Source organism: Pelmatolapia mariae, linkage group LG1 (assembly GCF_036321145.2).
Source record: "Pelmatolapia mariae isolate MD_Pm_ZW linkage group LG1, Pm_UMD_F_2, whole genome shotgun sequence".
NCBI lineage: Eukaryota > Metazoa > Chordata > Actinopteri > Cichliformes > Cichlidae > Pelmatolapia > Pelmatolapia mariae.
In genome coordinates this window covers 10,331,739-10,351,158 of record NC_086227.1, presented here as the reverse complement: position 1 = coordinate 10,351,158, position 19,420 = coordinate 10,331,739, and the positions used below count along the sequence as shown (strand labels likewise).

General features: G+C 42.1%; 1 protein-coding gene across 2 annotated transcripts; it reads right to left on the bottom strand.

Annotated features, from left to right (window-relative positions):
• Positions 1-757: 757 nt before the first annotated feature.
• On the bottom strand, positions 758-18,839 carry bbox1 (butyrobetaine (gamma), 2-oxoglutarate dioxygenase (gamma-butyrobetaine hydroxylase) 1). Of its 2 annotated transcripts, none has more exons than XM_063481979.1 (8): positions 18,742-18,839; positions 16,834-17,293; positions 15,134-15,248; positions 4,763-4,961; positions 3,782-3,887; positions 3,423-3,619; positions 2,592-2,758; positions 758-1,789 (listed from the first exon to the last, which is right to left on the bottom strand). In XM_063481979.1, exons 2-8 carry the CDS (start codon positions 17,236-17,238, stop codon positions 1,629-1,631), a joined length of 1,350 nt encoding a protein of 449 aa, XP_063338049.1. In that variant the 5' UTR covers positions 17,239-17,293; positions 18,742-18,839; the 3' UTR covers positions 758-1,628. The 2 variants fall into 2 exon arrangements, with proteins under 2 accessions (XP_063338049.1, XP_063338120.1); XM_063482050.1 differs by having other exon boundaries at positions 18,656-18,756.
• Positions 18,840-19,420: the final 581 nt, after the last annotated feature.

Below are 19,420 nucleotides of genomic sequence, written 5' to 3'. Positions count from 1 at the left end.
ACTCACTGGACAGTTTGCTAGGTACAGCTTACTACCACAGGGCTGAACCCCCCTTATGTCTTCAGAGCTGCTTTCATTCTTCACAGAATCAACAAGGTGCTGGAAACGCTCATTACAGATTCTGGTTCATGCTGACCTGATGGCATCACTCAGTTGCTGCAGATTTGTCAGCTTCTCATCAATGTTGAATATTGCAACTCTTTCCCAGTCTTCAAGTGGTGCAAGTTGTAGCCTCGGTTTCCTGTCAGCTGACAGAATTGGTACCTGGTGTGGTCTTCAGTGCTGTTTTGTGCATTCTTTGGTTATAAAGGGTGCTTGTTTAAGTCACTAAACAAGTCGGTCCATTCTTCTGTCATCAACAAGACATTTTCATCCAGAGAACTGCTGCTTACTGGATATTTTCTGTTTTAACAACCATCCTCTGTAAACCCTAGAGATGACTGCTCCGACCAACACCAACAACCATGCCACGTTCAAAGTCACTTAAATCACCTTTTTCCTATCATTCTCATGCTCAGTTTGAACTGCAACAGGTCATCTTGACCATGTCTACACACCTACATGCACTGAGTATGTGACTGGCTGATTAGCTATTTGCACTAACAAGTAGCTTAATAGGTGTACCTAATGAAGTCTGCTTAGTGTAAGTGACATTCCATTTACTGATGCTGGGCATCTCAATGATGTCTCTCTGAAATTCCACACAGTCAACAGAAAAAAAGCAACATGATTTTCGATGAGTTTTAAAGTTTATTTACCATCAGAAGCAGAAAAATTCATTTTCAAGTCACCAGATGTAGAAATAACCCTGGACAGCGGCAGAAGCATAACTGAGCTGCTGCTGGTATTTCATAAGGCCACAGCTAACACAGCCACTGTGCTGTAGCATAAGGCAATTCAGAAACTGCAACTCCACAGAAATGAAAGCAAAGTGAAGGACAGCACATCCTTCACATCGGCACAGGATCAAACAGTAGAGGTAGAAAGATACTGTAGCAGGTAGTGAAAAACTGAAAAGGGGAAGAAAAGAAACTTGGATTCAAACAGGTTCCACCTGAAACCACTCCCTGTTCCTTGTACACAATAATATAATGAACAATAAGTTTGATTTCAGACTCGTGAATCGTTGTCTTCAGACAGAACAAGTGAGAGATTTCAGAAACGGGGCTTGCTGAGCCAAATATTTCCACCAGAGAATGGGCAATGGTAAATTAGTGTAGAAAATATATAAATTAAGAAGTACCAGGACAGAAAATAAAATCTCATAGTTAAGCATGTAAAAACTCATTTATAAAAACTTTTGTCAGCTTTAAAGCACCTTTAAATTTAGGAGTAAGGTGTTTCTCTTAATTCTTGCATTGTTGCGTTGCACTGTGCGACACATCTGCAGAGCTCCAGTCATCCTGTAACCTTTGCAGATTTTTGTAAATCACTATATATATTTTTTTTAAACATTTATAGTTTAACAGTTTGATTCCAGAGGCAGCAATTCAGCTCTTGACCTGTTGCCTGGTAGGTCAACAAGTTTGCACTCTGCCCTCTCAGCATTTTTAAAACACACGTTCAGCCTGACTTCTTCTGCAAAGGCTCTAAAGCTACTTATTTCAAAATGGCCATACGTCTGGAGCTCACAAGTCCTCGTGGACCGCCTTGCGGAGAATCCGGAGACGGGACATGACTTCGTCCCAGTCCAGGTAACAACCCTCGAGGTGCCGGAGCCTCTCCGGCCTGCTGATGTAGCTCTTTCGGCCGTGAAGCAGACGCCAGTTATCAAAGGTTACGATGTCACCTGAAATAGAACCACCACCAGAGATCAGATATGAAGCTGTGGGGCACGTCATTGATCCTAGATTTACTTCAGCACAGAATTTAATTTTCTTATTTGCCCCACCTCGTTCAGAGAGGTCAGAGTTGGCTGCAGAACAGCTTATAATAGCTCACAGGCGTCATTACGCTTCAAATAAAATCTGAAACCTCTGACATCGCAGTCTTGGAAACCGCTGGACGACAGTCCTAACTTCCCAAAGCACTACAACATCAAACAGCATGAGCCAAAGTCTCATTGTGCTGTGGGCAGAATTCAGCACAAGACAAAAGCAGCTTTAAAGTCAGGTCATCAGGATGGAAGCCTGAGGAATGCTGTCAGAACACTGCCTCTCTGCTAACACCATTGTGCCTTCGAGCCCCACTCTGAAGTCCTTTAAATAAGTTCATCTCCGCTACCTGATGCTGCAGACTCTTAGCACACTGTTTTTTTCAGAGGGTGTTGCATTACACTCTGGTCGTTTGCTTTTCTCTGCAGTAGCTGCACTGACACGTCACATGTCATCACGACCCTGACGAGGACAAAGCTGCTGTTGCCTATCGCTGTCCCAGTTCGTTTTCTGTTTAACACAAGCATTATCCTGCAGACTGCGCCCACCTCCCTCTCCGCATCCATTTTATTTGCACTCTCTTTCCTCGCACCTCTCACTTATTTTCATTTCTTTCTTCCACTAACACACACTGGTATACAGGAGCATGGATGGGGGCCTTTTACACACACATTTTCCTATTCTTCTCATTTTTAATGGAAAGAGGTGCATGCTGACCTGGCTCCATCCTATAGGTGACCACATTCTCCGGTCGGTTCATGATGTCCACGTAGGCCTTCAGTGCTCTGTAGAAGGGTTGGACCTGATGTAAGGGCAGGTCCAGCACCGAGTCTCGGGTGGCGTTATTGTAGTTGATCTTCACGACTCGGTCGTCTGCATCGACGCTGCACCGAGAGGACAGAGCTCAAAGTCAAACTAAAGTGAATCGGGACTTTAGAGATGAGACAACCAGTCCATTACCTCATTAGATGCTCCACAAGAATGAATTAGAAAGCATTTCATGATTAGGTATTTTAGTCAGGTATTAAGCAAGCATGCAACTCACTACCAATTCACTGAGTCTAATAGTACAACTGAATTGAATTAGTCAGTTTAATATCTTAGAAGTAACTCCAGCAATTGATTATGAAATTCACTGCAGATCATTTTTCTACTCATTCATCTTTGCTCTCTACTCCCACCTTATCATTGTGACAGTAGTTACCGCACATTGATTAATTTGACATAAATCCAGCTTTTTTCAGTTACACTTGAACAGACACATGTGACTGACCATCTAATTAGCATACAATTAATACAAAGCTACGCTCTTATGATCTGTACAGTTCATGTGTGAACATAATCACTGTGAACAGCAGATGGCAGTGTCCCATTTCAAATGACAAAAATACACACCTAAGTGTATATAAGTGTGCAGAAATGTCACTGTGTAGTTTCTCTAAAAGTCTGAATCTCTGCTTTATATAAAATGAGTAAATGTGTGTGTATGCCGGGGAAAAAACCTCAACGAAACACAAACTGATGATCTGCCTGATCATCTCCACTTACTCAATGATGCAGTTCTTGGACTGCAGCATGAAGTCGCAGTAATCTGTCCCGGTGTCGGTGAAGTCCACGCGCAGCGAGGTGAGCGTCTGGAAGGCCTCTGGGTCTTCTCTCTGCAGCTGCTCAGCCATGTGGAAGCCGTCCACCACTTCGCTCTCCCCTCCTTCCTTAGCCTGGTTGATGCAGTGCAGAAACTGCACCTACGCCAGCCCGACACAGACACACACACATGCTCCACAAATGCTCGTTTTACAACTCTGACAACATAAAAGCCGAACGCAGCCATAACTCAGGAGCGATACCATATCTGTCTGCTGTTATTTCATCCTCCAAACAGAGCGTACAAGTAAGATTTTACTCACTCCAGGCGCAAAGTGTAACGCCGGGTAGTCTGTATGCAGACTGAGCTTTCCTGAAGTGTAGGCTACATTGTTTGCCATGGGTTTGTCCTGGACCTGCCATGTGTGCCTGAGGACAAAGATAACATTCATTAATATACTCCACTTTAATTATTTAACTTTAGCTTTAGAAGATCAGCGGCGACAATTAGGCCGCGTGGAGGAAAAAGGATGAGATGAGATGAAGTTCGGAGGGTTCCCTGAGGGGGGAAAGCAGGCAGCTTCACAGGAATGCTCAGCCTGTAGCCTCTTAAGCAGGCACTTCATTGAGATGCAGCAAGAGTCGAGCACTAATGAGGTAAAGTTATCTTCCATGTTCTGTTTGCATGTCTCGTTCGGATGATGCGGGAGTCGTAAAACTGTCTCGTTTCTGTGATGGCAGGCCTTCAGCTTTAGTCTGCAGACTCTTTTACTTCCAGCGGCATGAGCTCATCCGCTGGCAGAGGCAAAGCTTTACGCTCCAAACCTCTGTTCTGACTGAGTGCACCAGGTAATTCCTCTGGCTTAAAAAAAAAAAAAGCTGGAATGCTTTTAGGTTGTTTTCCCCGTCTCTGTCCTCAAGTAATCAGCACAGCAATAAGTCAAAATGATGAACTCTGGTGTGGTGAAAGGGGCCCCGACGGCCGTTCGCTAAGCTCCTCCATGAAACCGAAATGAATCAAAGCTATGGATTATTCACTATTGGACATATTTCGTTAATGTACCAAAGTCAGAATCTGAGCCCTTCTTTCATCAAAATCTGATTCACTGGAAAAAGACATGCATTTTTTTAAAGGGTCTTTTGTATTTAAATTCTTACTAATAACGCTCCTGGGCTCTGCTCCAGCTAATATATGATCGGTGGAAAATTCAACAGCTCGGGATTTAGAGGGGAGTCAGATTATTAAACAATGGCTTGGCTGAGGATCACTGGAGCAAAAATGGAGGAAGATCACAGAGTCTTACCCGTAAAATGTCAGCCTGAGATAGCCAATCCTCTCAGCCAGTCTGGCCACTTGGCCTTGCTCTGCAGGAGCCCCCTTCAGGTAGACCATGCCAACACGACGCAGGGCCAGGAGCCAAGCGAGCGCGGCCTTATCATCACGGAGGACTTCGTCAAAGTCTGCTGAGGGAATGCGCAGCGTCGAGTCCCAATAACAACGCCCTGAAATGAGGAAGCGGACACGGCAGAAAGGTCACTTCTTGTGTACATGGAGCTGTTTATTTCTGGTTTCTGTCTGTCAAGAATTAAAGCTGGTTGTGCGACACAGGAACACAAAGCTTTCTAAAGCAACAGCCTCTGTGCCATAACGGCTCCGTTAAACGAACAAATGCTGTACAGCGAGGGCAGGAGTGCTCTGCAGCAAAGCATTTTATCAGATGTTACACTCTTGTTTCGTCCTTCTTTGTCAGCGTGCTGGTATAAACCCGAGTTAGCTTCTAGCTGACTGAGAGACTGCAGGTTGCACAGACAGTTTTATATAAGCTGCAGATATTTGGAGGTCTTTGCACTCTCTGAAGGAGGTCAACCCAATAAACTGGGTGGCAAGGGCCCACACCACAAAACGTTCTGAGCTGCGTGTCCCCGAGGTGGATCCTCAGGTGGCTGAACCAGTCCCTGCAAGTCATCTCACTTCTTTCCTCCGAGCTCTTCTCCTCCGCCGCCGCCCTCCTCCAATAAAAGGCGTAAAAATTCAAAGAATGAATCTGAGCCTGTTGACTTCAGCTGATGGAAAAACACTAGAATCAGCCAGATGTGCAGCTGCAATCAGATATAGGGCACGTCCGCTCTCTCAGACTTTCCATCAGCACACATTTGACCTTCAAGACCCCCCCCCCCCCAATCCTCTTCTCATCCTGGTATGCTGCAGGTGAAGGAAATCAAGTCAACATGGAAATATGACCACACAGTCTTTTTATTATCAAATAAAACACAATGAGTAGTTGGACTTCCTTTGTTAAAAAAAATTAAGTAGCAGCTAACAGTATGACTGATTTGATGTTTGTTTTATTGCAAAAAGGAAACAATTCATTTAAAGTCCATTACTGCCCCCTGCTTATTAGTTCCAATTAAATCTATAAACGCTGCAGCTCTCCACTGCATGCCATCGTGTGTGCGCTTGAAGAAGAATAGCTTGCTGAGAAAAATCAGCACGTCTCCATCAGACAGACAGAAGTGGGGAGAAACCCCCCCCCCCAAAAAAATCCTCCCACTGCTCTCCACCCAACTGGCTCGACTTCTTTTTCCGTGCAGCCTCCCTCCAGTGACTTCCAAAGAAACAGCTGCTAAGTGCATTTGTGGGGGGAGGAGGAAGAGGAAGGTTTAAACTGAGGAGATTTTGTACCTGTCTGATGTTTGTGGCTCCTTTTCGTGTCTTTTTTCCCTTTGTCCACCGACTTCCAAACAACTTTCCAAATGGCTGCATCATAAGCAGATTACAAGGCTAAAGCTTGCAGGAGATGGACACACAGGGCGAGCGCGCTGAACCTAATGCATAATTTATCATCATCTAAAGTGTTTCAAACCGCAAAACAAAATGCGACTGTTTGCTCTGAAGGCCACAAAGATTTAGAGGTACGACAAAAAGACTTTAACTGGTGATGCGGAGTTTCAGAGCCGCTGAGGCAGAGATGCAGCATCAGTCAGAAACACAGCGATCGTGACTTGCAGACCTCCCTCCAGGCTGTTGTCACAAACAATCAGTTTCTGGCTGCACAATTCAAAGGGTCAGGAACCTGCTGCTTGTTAAAACTTGTCAAGAGGGCGGTGGGCAACAGAGATGGGGAACGAGAAACTGGGGCAAAGGTCAAGCCCCAGTGTTACAATTACTCTTGTGAAACTGGAACTGTCTTGTACAGGCATGGCGGCGTTTCAGCTCTGCAGTTTAGGGTGTCACTCGTGACAAAGGGGCTACAGCGTTAGCTGCAGTGTTTGTATACATCAACTGAGCAGTCCTGGCTCTAGTTCAGCTCCTATCTCATTGTGGAAACGCATCACGTTTGCCGCTATCAGGGGAATTCACAGCGTGGCTGCTGGGTTGAACAAAAGACGAGAACTTTGCAGAATATCTGCTTTCTAATCAAGTAATCAGCACCTAACATTAGCTTGTTTTTAACCGGCAAGGCTAATCACAAATCTTGCATGGGAGGAATCATAAAGGAGGATCTTCCCCCGTCACACTGATCACACATTATGAAACAAATAAAGGATTTTTTTTCACCCGAACAGCTTTTGCTAACCTGTTTCTCTGCAGCTGCTGTTACACTCACAGTGCAGTTCTATTTAAAATATATTCTTTGATTTAAAGCTGCTTCTCTGCATCAACAATGGATTAAAAGCAGCATGTGAATGTGAACGATGGCAGACAATTTTCAGTCGTCAGCTTGCCTCAACTTAATGGAGCCTCTCCTTTTCACTGCTCTCGTAGCTTGTTTTCCCAAGTAGCTGGAAGTGGTTTTTTGGCAATAAAACACCAAGTCTTTTTTACCTGCTCTGCACTTAACAGTTAAAAAACACAGCTGCCAAGATGCTGGTGAACACTGAGGAGTGCTGGTAGCTAAAGAGACAGATTTGTAGGAGGTGGGGGTGACCAAAATCAAATCTTAGTGAAGTGAATGCTGTAGTTCTATTAATGAAGTGAACACAAGCTCAGTGGGAAAATAGGCTCAACACGCTGTCATCTAAGCTCTAAGTGTCCTGCAGCAGTAAACCTGGGCAGATCAAGTCCAGTACACAATATTCTTGTCCTATAAGTACAAACCACTCAAAGCTCTTATTCACCAAATTTTTTTGAGTGTTCTTTTGGAAAAGCATCCACACAGGCAATAAGAACCATCACTCTCTTTTGCATAGTTTCCAACTGTGGTTACCGGTGGTCCGGTGTCAGAATTAGCATGTGTGTGTTTTTAAATATCACTATGCAAAAGAAAAAAAAATAAAACAGAGCAGAGCAGTGTCAAACTGAGGCAGCCTTGAGTCTGCACTGTGTTCATTTGTGTAAAATCACTGTGGGTTTCACACACAGGACTGTGCTGCCATGTGCTTGAAGGGACACCCTCCGACAGCCTGACAAGATATGTGCATAATCCCCTCCACTGTGCCCCCACCCCCCAGTCCTGGTCTGCTACAGTGGCTTTTCCAGATGAGGAAACCTGAAGCCGTGGTTCCCGTGGCTGTCAGGCAGCTCATGGCAGTTTGGCTCTGCTCTCGCTGGGCTGTGTGATTTAAGCTCGCAGGCCCGGGGTCGCTCTCCTCTGCAACTGGGAGCGCCTTCAAAGCTCTACTTGAATCACTGCAGTTATCCAGAGAGCTTTTGTTTTGACTTGGTTAAGTTTTATCACAGAGCTTAGATCAGCTCACTTCAATGGTCCGTCTGTGGAATGCACAGTGGAGGGTGCACGGCCAGATGGGCATAAACAATCTATTTTTTTAAGGAAGAGCAGTCTTTAGGAAATTCAATTCAAACTGCTGTTTACACTGAAAGCAGATTTTAGAAGTTTTACTGAATATAGATACATGCAATCTCCTTTGTTTTTGTTTTTTTTGTTAAGTGGAAAAATAACCCCTCTATCTGTACCTTTTATTTGATTTTAGTGATGCATCAATATAAACTATGGTGGAATCCATTGTACTCTTATTGGTTAAAGATCTACAATCAGTCAAATCAGTTTTATTTTAGTTTTTTTGCCCCACTAGATTTTGCTTTGTCTCTCTATGAAGGCCTAAAAGAAGCTTTTCATGTAAAGAAGAAAGAGCAGAAACGGTCACTACAGGCTTTTATCAATGTTTTAAACTATGAAATGTTCCAATATAATCATTTTCTAAGACGATACCTGGAAAGAAATGTGCAGTCATATTCTACTCAACAATTACCAAGCACATTTGCATTTTCCTAGCATACGTACCGGAGTGTGCGTTTATCAATGGTGCTGCAAGACCGTCACGCCACCTTTCCACTAGTGCAACAAACACACCTTTATTAATGAAACAGACGTGGATTACGGAGCAGCCAACTTGTGCATTACCACTTTGGAAGACACAGTGTGAGCAGTGTTTTCTCACCGAGGAGCAGCAGTCCCCTCCGCACGCTAATCCAAACTTTCTCCATCTGCAAATTTAGTTTCCCGAAACTCAACTGAACACTGTGCTAGTTTGTCAAAATCATGTCTTTTTTTGGCAACTTATACGCAACGCTTTCAGCATTATTTCAAGTGCCAAGCGGGACGCCCGCCTTGCCAAAGAAATGAAAAATCCAATCATTATAGTCATTAAGCTTCCCGTGGAGTCTGATGCAAAGGTGTTGAAATTTCAAATGAGATGACAAAGAAAAGGGATTTAACCCAAATATAACTGATCCGTGAGGAATTATAGGAATACACCGTGAGAAATAAACTGTGTTGCGGGTGAAAAATGGTGAAATCTGTTGAAAGGGGGCCAATTTTGAGGTCGCTTGAAAGAGACACCTGATATATGAAAGGCTTGGTGAACCAATCGTATTTCTGACAAGTCTGAAGTGCTAAACCCCTCAAGACTCCATTATTGCAGAGTACACAGTAAATAAATAAAAGCCATTTATGACAAATTAAAAACACCCAAAGTTAAAGTATACACCAGTTTCTCATGTCAGGTTGGTAATACAGCCTGTGAGAGCGCATGTGTTTGGAAAGTTGGTTTTGCTGAAACTGTAAACGGCGCGTGAAGTGATGATCCAGTTTGGAAGAACGTACGCGTTTTTCCACTGTTGGACTTCCACGACTCTTTCCAGGGAAGCCGCTCGGTCAACTGATGATTGGTGACACAGAAGGCTAAACTCAGACCAGATGGCAAAGGGGAAAAACATCATTGAAACTGGGAACTGACAAATCAGCTGCTTTTTGGCTAAGCTATGGAATCCATCAGCAGACTTAATGAAGAAAAATCCACCAGTCAGTCAGTACGTTTACGATATATGTCCAATTCAAATGGAACACTAATTGATTTATAATGTAAGTATTCAAAGCAGGAAATTAGGGCAAAAAAGACATTTTTAATGCTACGGAGAGCAAAGAAAACTGACACATTTTCTCTTTAGAAGGGAAAAGGATAACTGAAAAGGCCAACCAGGCAAAAGTTGATCGAAAAAACAAACAAAAAAAGCATGTATCTGTATACAGGACATGGGTGCCAACACATATGTGTGCAAACTGCATATATTTAGACATTTTTTATCAATGTGTCTTCCAGAAAGAGAAACTGAACCTGAACTTCTGGACTTTATGGCTGCACTGATGCGAAAATGATCATTTCCCCGATACCTTTGGACAGTTTCATTTTAGCCTGGGATTCTCTAGTTAGTGGAATCGGTACAAAATCGAGCAGCAACGGATTTCAATTTGACAAGACGACATTACAGTTTGTCGAGTCTGCTAGGGATTATCTCTGTGGATGTTTTTAAAATGTATTAGCAAGTACTATGAAAGTGTCACAGTCTGGTGCAGTACGTACTGTACGGAAATATTTCCCCCCTTTTTCTGTTTAGGTCAGCTTTTGTCAGACTTTTGACAGCAGAAATACTTTTTTGGCTGTGATAAGTTACTAGGAAGTTTTTTTGGCAGGCCAGAGAAAGGACAGCTGGAAAAGCGAAAAGAAATCTCAGCGCTTTTTCAAATTTAAAAAAAAAAAAAAAAATGTCCAGTATACTACTTCATGTATTGCTTCAGATTTTAAACACACTTTGTGCTTCATTTTTTATCTAAACTGATCAACAGCAGCAGTATTGAGTAATGCATGTGTTGAAGGAGCAAAACCCAAAGAATGACTCAGTATGGAAAGAAAACGCCGTGGAACTGAAGAAAAATTGCAAAATGATTGTAAAATAAACCCTGCTCTTTTATCAAATATGATTAACAATAAACCAGGGGACCAACGATTACTGTAAACACAGGCATAAGTCTTTTGTTGTGACTTTGCCATCAGTGAAGCACTGTTTTGATATTCAAAATCACTCTGAATGTGAATGGATGTGGTTCAAAGAAGAAAGTGCGCTTTTACTGATAAAACCTGATCCTGACATTCTGCGAAATCGCATTTAAAGACTCAACTTGTTACAAGAGTAATGACATGCCATTATGCCCCAGTTGAGGATGAACAGTTGGCTAAATCAGAGAATACTCATAACTGCAATTTAGAAAAAGAAGAGACTACATATGTGAAGTGGTGGATAAGTGTGATGAAAAAAGCTCAAAGCCACGTATTTGGGCTTATTTTTACTTTTTTAAAAACCCCACTTAACCTGTTTTATTTCTGCCTTTTAAATACCAGTGACATAAAATTAGTCATGAAATCAACCCCGGCTAAATAAACATGACAAGCACCAAGTGGGAGGCCCGAGATGATTACATGGCTCAAATACTGAAAGCATCTGGCAGGCTTTAAGTAAATCACTGACAGATTTATTATGAAAGGAAGACTCATTGCAGATAAGGATGTGAGTGACATATGCTTTTAGTGTTCCCGAGAGCACTGCGACATCGTCACTCTCCTTTAAACGATGTAAAGGGTTCAAAGTGCCAGCAAGATAATGGCATGAGTGCATTCCAAAGGTCCCGAACATATCTACAAAGGAGCTGTAAATACTCGATCCACACAGAATAGCTAAGTCTATTAAATGCGTCAATCCGTGCCAACTGTGCGTTGAGCTCAGTATCTGCACATGCCAACACATCTGCTGTAATATTTTCTAATATGTATGAGCAGGAATGATTTCACAGCTATGTTTATTTACAGCAGCATTTCTAACGCAACAGACTTAAACTAACAACACTTGTTTAAACTTGTAATGTTGCAATAAAGCATAAACTCTCAAATCCAGTTGGTACTTCCTGTCCAGGCTTTGCTCAAGGAATAATCCTGATCGGGAAAGCAGTGGATCGAACAACAAGAAAGCACTGACGTTCATAGATCCGCATCACACATCAAAGCTTTATTAACTCGCGGTGGACTCTTGGTCATTATATCAAATCTCAATTTTAGATAAGTTCTTTCTAAATATCAAGTAATCAAACAATTTCTGCACAAATGCAGTAAAACATGAGAGCATATAAGGCAGTAAGAACCACAACAGTTTAAAATAAAAAGGTACAGTGGAGTTGGTAAGAAATCCCCACTCGCAGAAACCGAGCAGCGCGAGTTTAAATTTTGTGGTTGCACGTTATCTGCAGGCTCAGGGATTCTTTGTTCCGAAAGGAAGGAAATACAACGGTGAGCTTGTATTTGCTAAGAACATGCTGCTGTGTTCTTGACCCTCAGTCTGAATCCATTTTCCATATGGTACAGACAGACAGGGGTCTGCGTGAGACTCGGTTGCATTGACGTCAGCTTTTTTTTTTTCTTAAACACAGCCCACTTCCTTACAGCGTTTCACATTAGCTTCGTTTTTTACTGAGTGTGTTTATCAGGATAATAAACTTGAGATTCTGACATATTACAGACCTATCTAATATATTTAAGCTTATACATTTTTGGAAACTGACACAATCTTTGTTATTTTATTTTTTCCAGGTAAAGTTATGAAGAATACGGGCTTAACGTGCAGACTCACCTGGACTTCCACAACAAAAACAGCACTGGTAGATGATCACAGAATCATTTCCATCGTAAAGATAAAACTTTACCGAATTCAGCCGAGGAATTCTGTTTAAAACCAAAAGTCAGCCCAGCTCTGGAACAGCATTCTTTGGTCAGATGAGACAGATCAGTCTGTACCAGAACAAGGAGAAGGGAAAAGTACGGAGGAGGCTTGGAAAGGCTCATGATCTGATCCATACAACATTCCCTGTGAAATATGGTGGATGCAGTGCGACACATGGTTAAGCACTTTGTCCCTGCTGTAGACAAAACAAAAGGCAAAAAAAAAGGCATTCTTTAGTAATACTCATCTGTATCACTCAAGAACTGTCCTTGATTGATCTCTAATAGCATTTCACCAATAGCTTTCTGGTGAGCTTCACACTTGTGATTTTAAAGGCACAAATAGTAAAAGAAAGCAAGAAAAAAGCCCTACTTTAGACAAAAAGTGAAGTTTTAAAACATGATGAATAAAAACCCCAAAGCTCAAATTATCACATTGACCTCACTGCGTCTCAAGTGTGCTACACTTTCACTTTCACAAGCCCACTTGGGCCTGTAAAATTGAGGAGCGCTGCATGAAAAAGCACACAGAAATTCAAACAGTGGATCTCACTTTAGTCACAAACAAGTAAGTGAGTGAGAATACGAGAAAAAACCTCAGAGGTGAACGCTGTGCATCATCCATTTTTTGAGAATGTAGACCTTTCCGGTATTTTTCAGTTCGAGGAATTTCAAGCTGGCGCTCAGGAGGAAATAATTAAACCCAGTGAGTGTGTGTGTGTGTGTACGTCATCTTTTATTGTGTTTTGATGCATGAGCTTAGCAGTGCCTTCCAGGAGCGCTCCTGGCTCTGAGCTGAGCGCTTCTGGAAAAAAAAAAACCCCTAAACAACAAAATGACTGTCTGTAAATTGCTATGAGGGCGATCTACTTACACCTCCACATGAATAGAGGAGTTCTGCAACACAAGACACACACGTACAGACCCTTAATCAGTCTGGAACAGAGCAGGAGCCGCTCAGCCCTGTGGGTCCTTCAGGACCACGTGTGTGTACACAAACCAACTACAGTCCATCCCCCGCTCCACTGAAGTGCTGCTACCTTGTTCCACAGCTGAACTTTCTCCTCTGCTGTCTGGCAGACTGTAAAGCGTACTGGGCCATTGTAAATGTACTGTAAAATGAGTTTTCTTCTAGTCTTTAGAAAAAAAGTATTTCCTTAGCAACCCTGTAATGTTACAAAGCGAAAAAAAAAAAACAATGTCTGCAAAGACGAGTTTAAATCGGGGGCATCTTTTTGTTCACCGGGAAAAGCTTAGCTCGGAATTTACACGAATTTTCATTCTAGCAGCTACACAGTCAAGCGCCGCTCACAGTGACTGTATTCACATCGCATGCCAGGTGCTATTACATTTTCTACTACACATTCATTCATATATTTCCCTGCAGATAAACCCGTCTAGTTCAGACACACTATTGTCAGATAAAAACTGATTGGAAAACACTTTAAACTAAAAAGCGACGATGGAACAAAAACAACAACTACATGAAGTATGAAATACCAGTCTGCAATTGTTCTAACTCTACAGTAATCCCAGCAAGAAATTTATTTCAACTGAGCAACCTTGACAGTCTCATTAACAGACTACAGGGATACACACAAACAGCTTCCAAATATAATTGTGACACAGTGGAATAGGCCTACAGAAATTACTCAGTTTATGTCCAACAGCGCTAAAGCAGAAAATGTTTCATTTACACCGTCCACACAGGAGGATACATAATTACCCACTTCCAACGTGCCTGCGTTGAAAGCCGAAAATTAAATCATCTTGTATTTTGCAGTAAATTACTGTGAATGCATTACTCAGAGTTTGATACGAACTCATCGCTGACTGAACTTTTCTGTGTTGGACAAAAAAAGAAAAAAAGAAGTCAAATTAATCACCGTGTGCTGAAATAAAAGCGGCTGCACTTAACTTCTATTCTTCCCGTTCAGACTGTGAGTCGCATCTAATGTGAAATATGACGTTCTGTGGTCACAGTATGGAAAATGTGATCTGTGACGAGCTTCGTTGGACTTGCTGGTTTACCGTTTACGTACAAGCTGGTAACACCTGCTGCTTGGCAAGCTGATAAATTGCCGTTTTCAGATACCGCTTTGAAAATGCAGTTATTCATGACAGTGTTTGTTCATCCTGTTAATTTTGAGACAGCTGCGGCGTGATTTATGGCCTCCTTTAAAGATAATCTATTTTACCATTACATCAACAATAATTAGAAAGTAATCACTGGTTTAAGACTACAGCAGCCCCAATAACTGCAGCCCTTTTTGTCACCAATTTAATGGATTAATTTTGTGGCCTTCTCAGTTAAACTCCACATAAGTAAATACAATACAGTAGAAGATAAAAAAAAAGAGTAAATTCTACTTTACAAGAACATCACAAACTAAAGCAGAGATATTAAATGAAACATATGAAATGTACATAAAACATTCTCTTGGTGGAAAGATTTTTTGCACACACTGTTGCAATCTGATAATACCTTCTACCTTCTTTCAGGTGACAAAGCTTAGCCCACGATGAAACACATGCAATTCAAAAGATCACAGCACAGCTCGGCACAGGAAAAACCTGGAGAGAGGGCGAGGCCGCTGCTCCTATCAAATACATGACATCCTAAAAGTACAGGCTTTAAATTGAGTGAAAATTATGAAAGCTGGACTCACTATTGAGGAAAAGCTCTTCCTGCATTGCCTGTCGGGCAGCAGGAGAGAAACAGCGTTTCTTCAGCCACTCTGCATCAAAGACACTGACGTGCTGGTCGGGCCATACGATGGAGACCTGTGGAGAGATGAAAGCTTATTGAACTGGTTTGTCAAAGTGTTTTGAGGCTCTTTTTCTTTTTAAGTGTTCACCTAATATTTTGTAGTGATTGCTAATCAACTGAAGTAAAGTTTGTGTCAAATGAACAATCCATGACTTGTTTATTTAGAGGGTATTGTCTTTTTAGTAACACATGACTAGGATAGAAAAAAAGATGGGTCTGCCCTTTGAACACTGATCTTTGAAGGCGTTTTCTTTGCTTCATAAGGTTTAAAAAACCCCAAAACTTACTCCCTTCTTTCCAAATACCTGTGGAGGCTTTTAGCCAATCCAACCACGTCCTCAAACCTTTTGGTATTTTTAAAGACACATGTTTGCTATAATGCATAATGGCTATCCAGTAAATCTTGGCACAGGAAACAGGATGCACACGGTAGCTTGGCAGTGCTGTCACGTCAAAGGAATCTGTTTATAGCCGTGTCCTACTTCAGGGCCTGGATCCTCTGAAGGACACAGTTCACTGGGGAGATTTCTTTGGAGGACTTAAAGGTCAGGCTGAATGCGCCAAAATTAGACTGTCTGACCTCATCGACCTCCTCAGTTCATCACCAGGCAGTTTCTCAGTAACAATAAGCAAAGTGTAAATGTCATTCCCAAACTGGAACAAGTTTCATGACAACCAAGTATAATGAGATGCGTTTAAAATTTTAAACACGACAACGACACAAACGCACCCAAACAAACTGCTTAAAACAGAGCAACGAGAATAGAGTTGTGGAGATATCATGTTTGAATCTTTGTAAAACATTTGAAATATCAGTTCTTCTGCTGAATTCATGTTTAATTATTTGTTTGGCCTGAAAACATCAGATAAAAGCAAGTAATCACTGTATATTTTCCAGGGCCTAAGGTGACACCACTTTTTCCCCTAAAGAACAGTAAAAACTAGAATCCCTACCTAGTGCCTGTACACCCAGCAAACTAGCCAAGGTGCAGCTTTCATGCACATCTGTGCTGACTCATGATGTATGCAGTAAAGGCTAAAGGAACTTAACATTTCAGTATCACACCAACCTGAAATCTAATCACATCTCCTCCTTCTGTTTCCGAGTTAATGTTCTGAATAATGGGCAAGAAAGTGCAGAACATCATAATATCAGTTAAGTTGACCTTTTATCCTGTTTGATATTTGGTGAAAAGATCTTACGTTATGGCCAAAAATAAATAAATAAAGAAATTGTGAGATAACACCAGTGACCTTTGACCACCATAATCTAATCAGTTTATCCTTGAGTTTAAGTGAGGTTTTGGATATTATTTTGGATACTGATTAACTTAAAAGAGGGAAGACTCATCTGCTGTTGATCTTACAGTTGAAAGTTATAAGGAGCCCAAAAGATGTGGTATTTCAAAATAACGTGCAAGTACAACTACATGACTGGAAAGAAATTACTGTTGAACCAGAGAGTAGCTCTGGAAATCCACTCGCAGCCAACTTGGGTCATAATTTAAACTTCCATTCTTTTCTCTAAACATAAAACATCCATCTTGTGTGTCTGTGTGGAACTCTGGAAACCACAAGCCAGGTTTGGCAGCAGCCCACCTTGTTGTCATTGGTGACCTCCACAACATCTACTCCTGTGTGGATATCGAGATCGGCCAGCAAGAGCGTTCGGGCTTGAGCAGATTGCAGGGTACACAGTGGACACTGGCAGTTGTCTCTCAGCCAGGTGAATGGGTACAGACTGTGGCCTCCATCCTCCCACTCCACCTCCATCTGCCTGTCATCATCCAGAGCTCGGACATGCCTCACTAGGTGGCGAGAGACAGGAAGGGAGGCTGACTCCAGTGTGTGCCGCCCACGAAGATGTAATGAAATCAGGCAAGGAGGTAGAGGAGCGGCGGTTGGCCCCGGCCTACGACAAGCCCTCAGAGCCTGGCGGGTCATGGCAGAGGTGCTCCTCTGCAGAGCAGGCAGGGCCGAACGTGCAACAGTGCTCATCCACATTCTGAAGGGTTTTGCCCCCGGCAGCTTTATCGCCAGATCGGAAAGGGCTAACACTCTGCAGAGAAAAAGTTAGTGACTTTAGACAATATTAAAAAGCAAGATTTTTTTTTCTTGTTTCCGTGCAGCTTTTGGAAATGTGGTTTGTTGCTATGCTACACTCTGCTGACTGTGTGTTGATAAGACAAAGCTGCAGTTTAGAAACCATACAATTTTTCTTTTGACCGAAATGCTGAACAGTTTGCATTCACAAGACACACTAGCAATCTGAAATTGAATATGATGATGATATTCACATATTAACCTTCACCGTTTCATCGGTGATGTGCCGATACAATACAGATACCGTTAAGCAATAAAGCCAGTTTATGTAGGGGAGGGCAGCTCGTTATGATTTATGAGATAAACCATCATTAATTTTTAAATTCTTTTAAGATTTCATTGACCAGTAAATAACTGTGATTTGTATTTTCCACAGTAATGAGTTAATAGCTTTCAGCTTTTCATGTATTTTAAAATTGGGTTTAAACTGTCTTTAAAGCACTCTGGGTCAGCTCCTGTTGTTTAAACTTGTTATAGGCTATAAACAAAATAGACAACAAGGTTTAGACATTTTTCATTTAAAAAATGATTTAGACAATGACAGTTCAGTGGGTTACATACTGAACTTGGATGGAAACAAAGTATCAATTCTATTGTGTTAGTATCAATCTGATACCAATACCAGCTTTGGTATCGATACTATCGATATTTGGCCTGATCCGCCCACCTCTAAGGTCTGACCACCAACCACAAAAAAACGACTGGAGACAGCAAACTCACAGTTGGGAACCTATAAGTGTGAAATGTTCGGAATGTGCTTTAAATAATAAAAGACAGCTGGGTAATTTTGCCACCCAACTAACTAATGCATCATTCCACTTTCACAGATTCAAACAATAGCTGTAAAACATTTCGTGGGTGTAACTGTCTGTGCTGAACAGGGTTAGGTTTAGCCCTTTGATTCGTACCCCCCTGATTTGACAGCTGTGGGTGCTTGTTTTGTTTTCAGTTCATTTATATATAACTCAGTGCGAGATTAGCTTCTATTCCTTTAATAGTGCTGACTTCAAGCTTCCCGATTCTACTGTTGTTGAACAGGGCTGTGGCACTGACAGCTGGTTTTGATAAGCATACAAAATACATTGACTGAATCAGAAATGAGTTGGTGACCAGCTACTGACAGAGTGACTTATCCTCGGTCTAACTCCGTAAGGTTTAAAATGACAGCATTTAGCCGGTAGCTGCTGGGTTTGAAGAACGAGCTAACCCTCGACTGTTAGCAGGCTAGTTACTGTCAACGCACTCGTTCATCCAGTACAGCGACATCCTGAATTCAGCTTCAAAGCTAATAGCGAGACTAAACAGTGGAGCCGCTTACCCAGCAGGACACCCGTGTCAAGTTTGTGTATTAAAATGGCAGGAAGAAAAAAAAAAGTCCGCCTTTTCGCCATCAACAGAATTTACCTGGATCAATTAGATGACGGTCGGTGTGTTGTTCCCACGAGCACTGCGGACGTCACAACACAACCGCCGCCTGTCAGCGTGCGAGAGAAAGTAGGTGAAAGGTTGATCGGCGGCAGCATTGAACAGGATGACACAATCACTACACGCGCGTAAACTTTGCTCTACTTTCTTATCCCAGCCATAATACAGCCACGAAACAATCTGATAAGGACAGGGTGGATGTGTTTTTAGAAACAGTAGTGGGCAAGTACAGTAGACATACGCTACACAGCTACCAGTTAATCTAACACCATTATTTTCATTCTAATAGTAGGTGGGTCACAGTTTCAGTGTGATAAGCGCCTTTGGGTGGTTAGGGGCAAACATGTGCGCGGTTTGGAGGCCTACTAGGTTATCATTGCACGTTAAACGCAGGTGTAATTACGAAAATGAATTACAGTCCCATTTGTTTGGTGTACCGCATTCAATCCAGTTAGCTAACATACAAAGAGCCGTAATAAAAGTTATTAATTATATCTGTGTTTACCCTGCAGTCAAATATTAAAAGATAAAGACCCTATAATAACACAGAAAAAACTCCAAAAGTCAGGCAACTCCCTATGAACAAACACTTTGTGAGAAGGAAAAACTCCCTTTTATTAGGAAGAAACCTCCACAGAACCAGGCTCAGGGAGGGGAA

What these genes read in the sequence shown, in the direction of transcription:
- bbox1 (XM_063481979.1), bottom strand. Translation starts at nt 17,238, where the DNA reads ATGTGGATGAGCACTGTTGCACGTTCGGCCCTGCCTGCTCTGCAGAGG. An exon ending in TCCAAGAACTGCATCATTGA is followed by an intron (nt 2,759 to 3,422) that starts GTAAGTGGAGAT and finishes CTCTCGGTGCAG; the next exon opens with CGTCGATGCAGACGACCGAG. An exon ending in CACCTATAGGATGGAGCCAG is followed by an intron (nt 1,790 to 2,591) that starts GTCAGCATGCAC and finishes GTTCTATTTCAG; the next exon opens with GTGACATCGTAACCTTTGAT.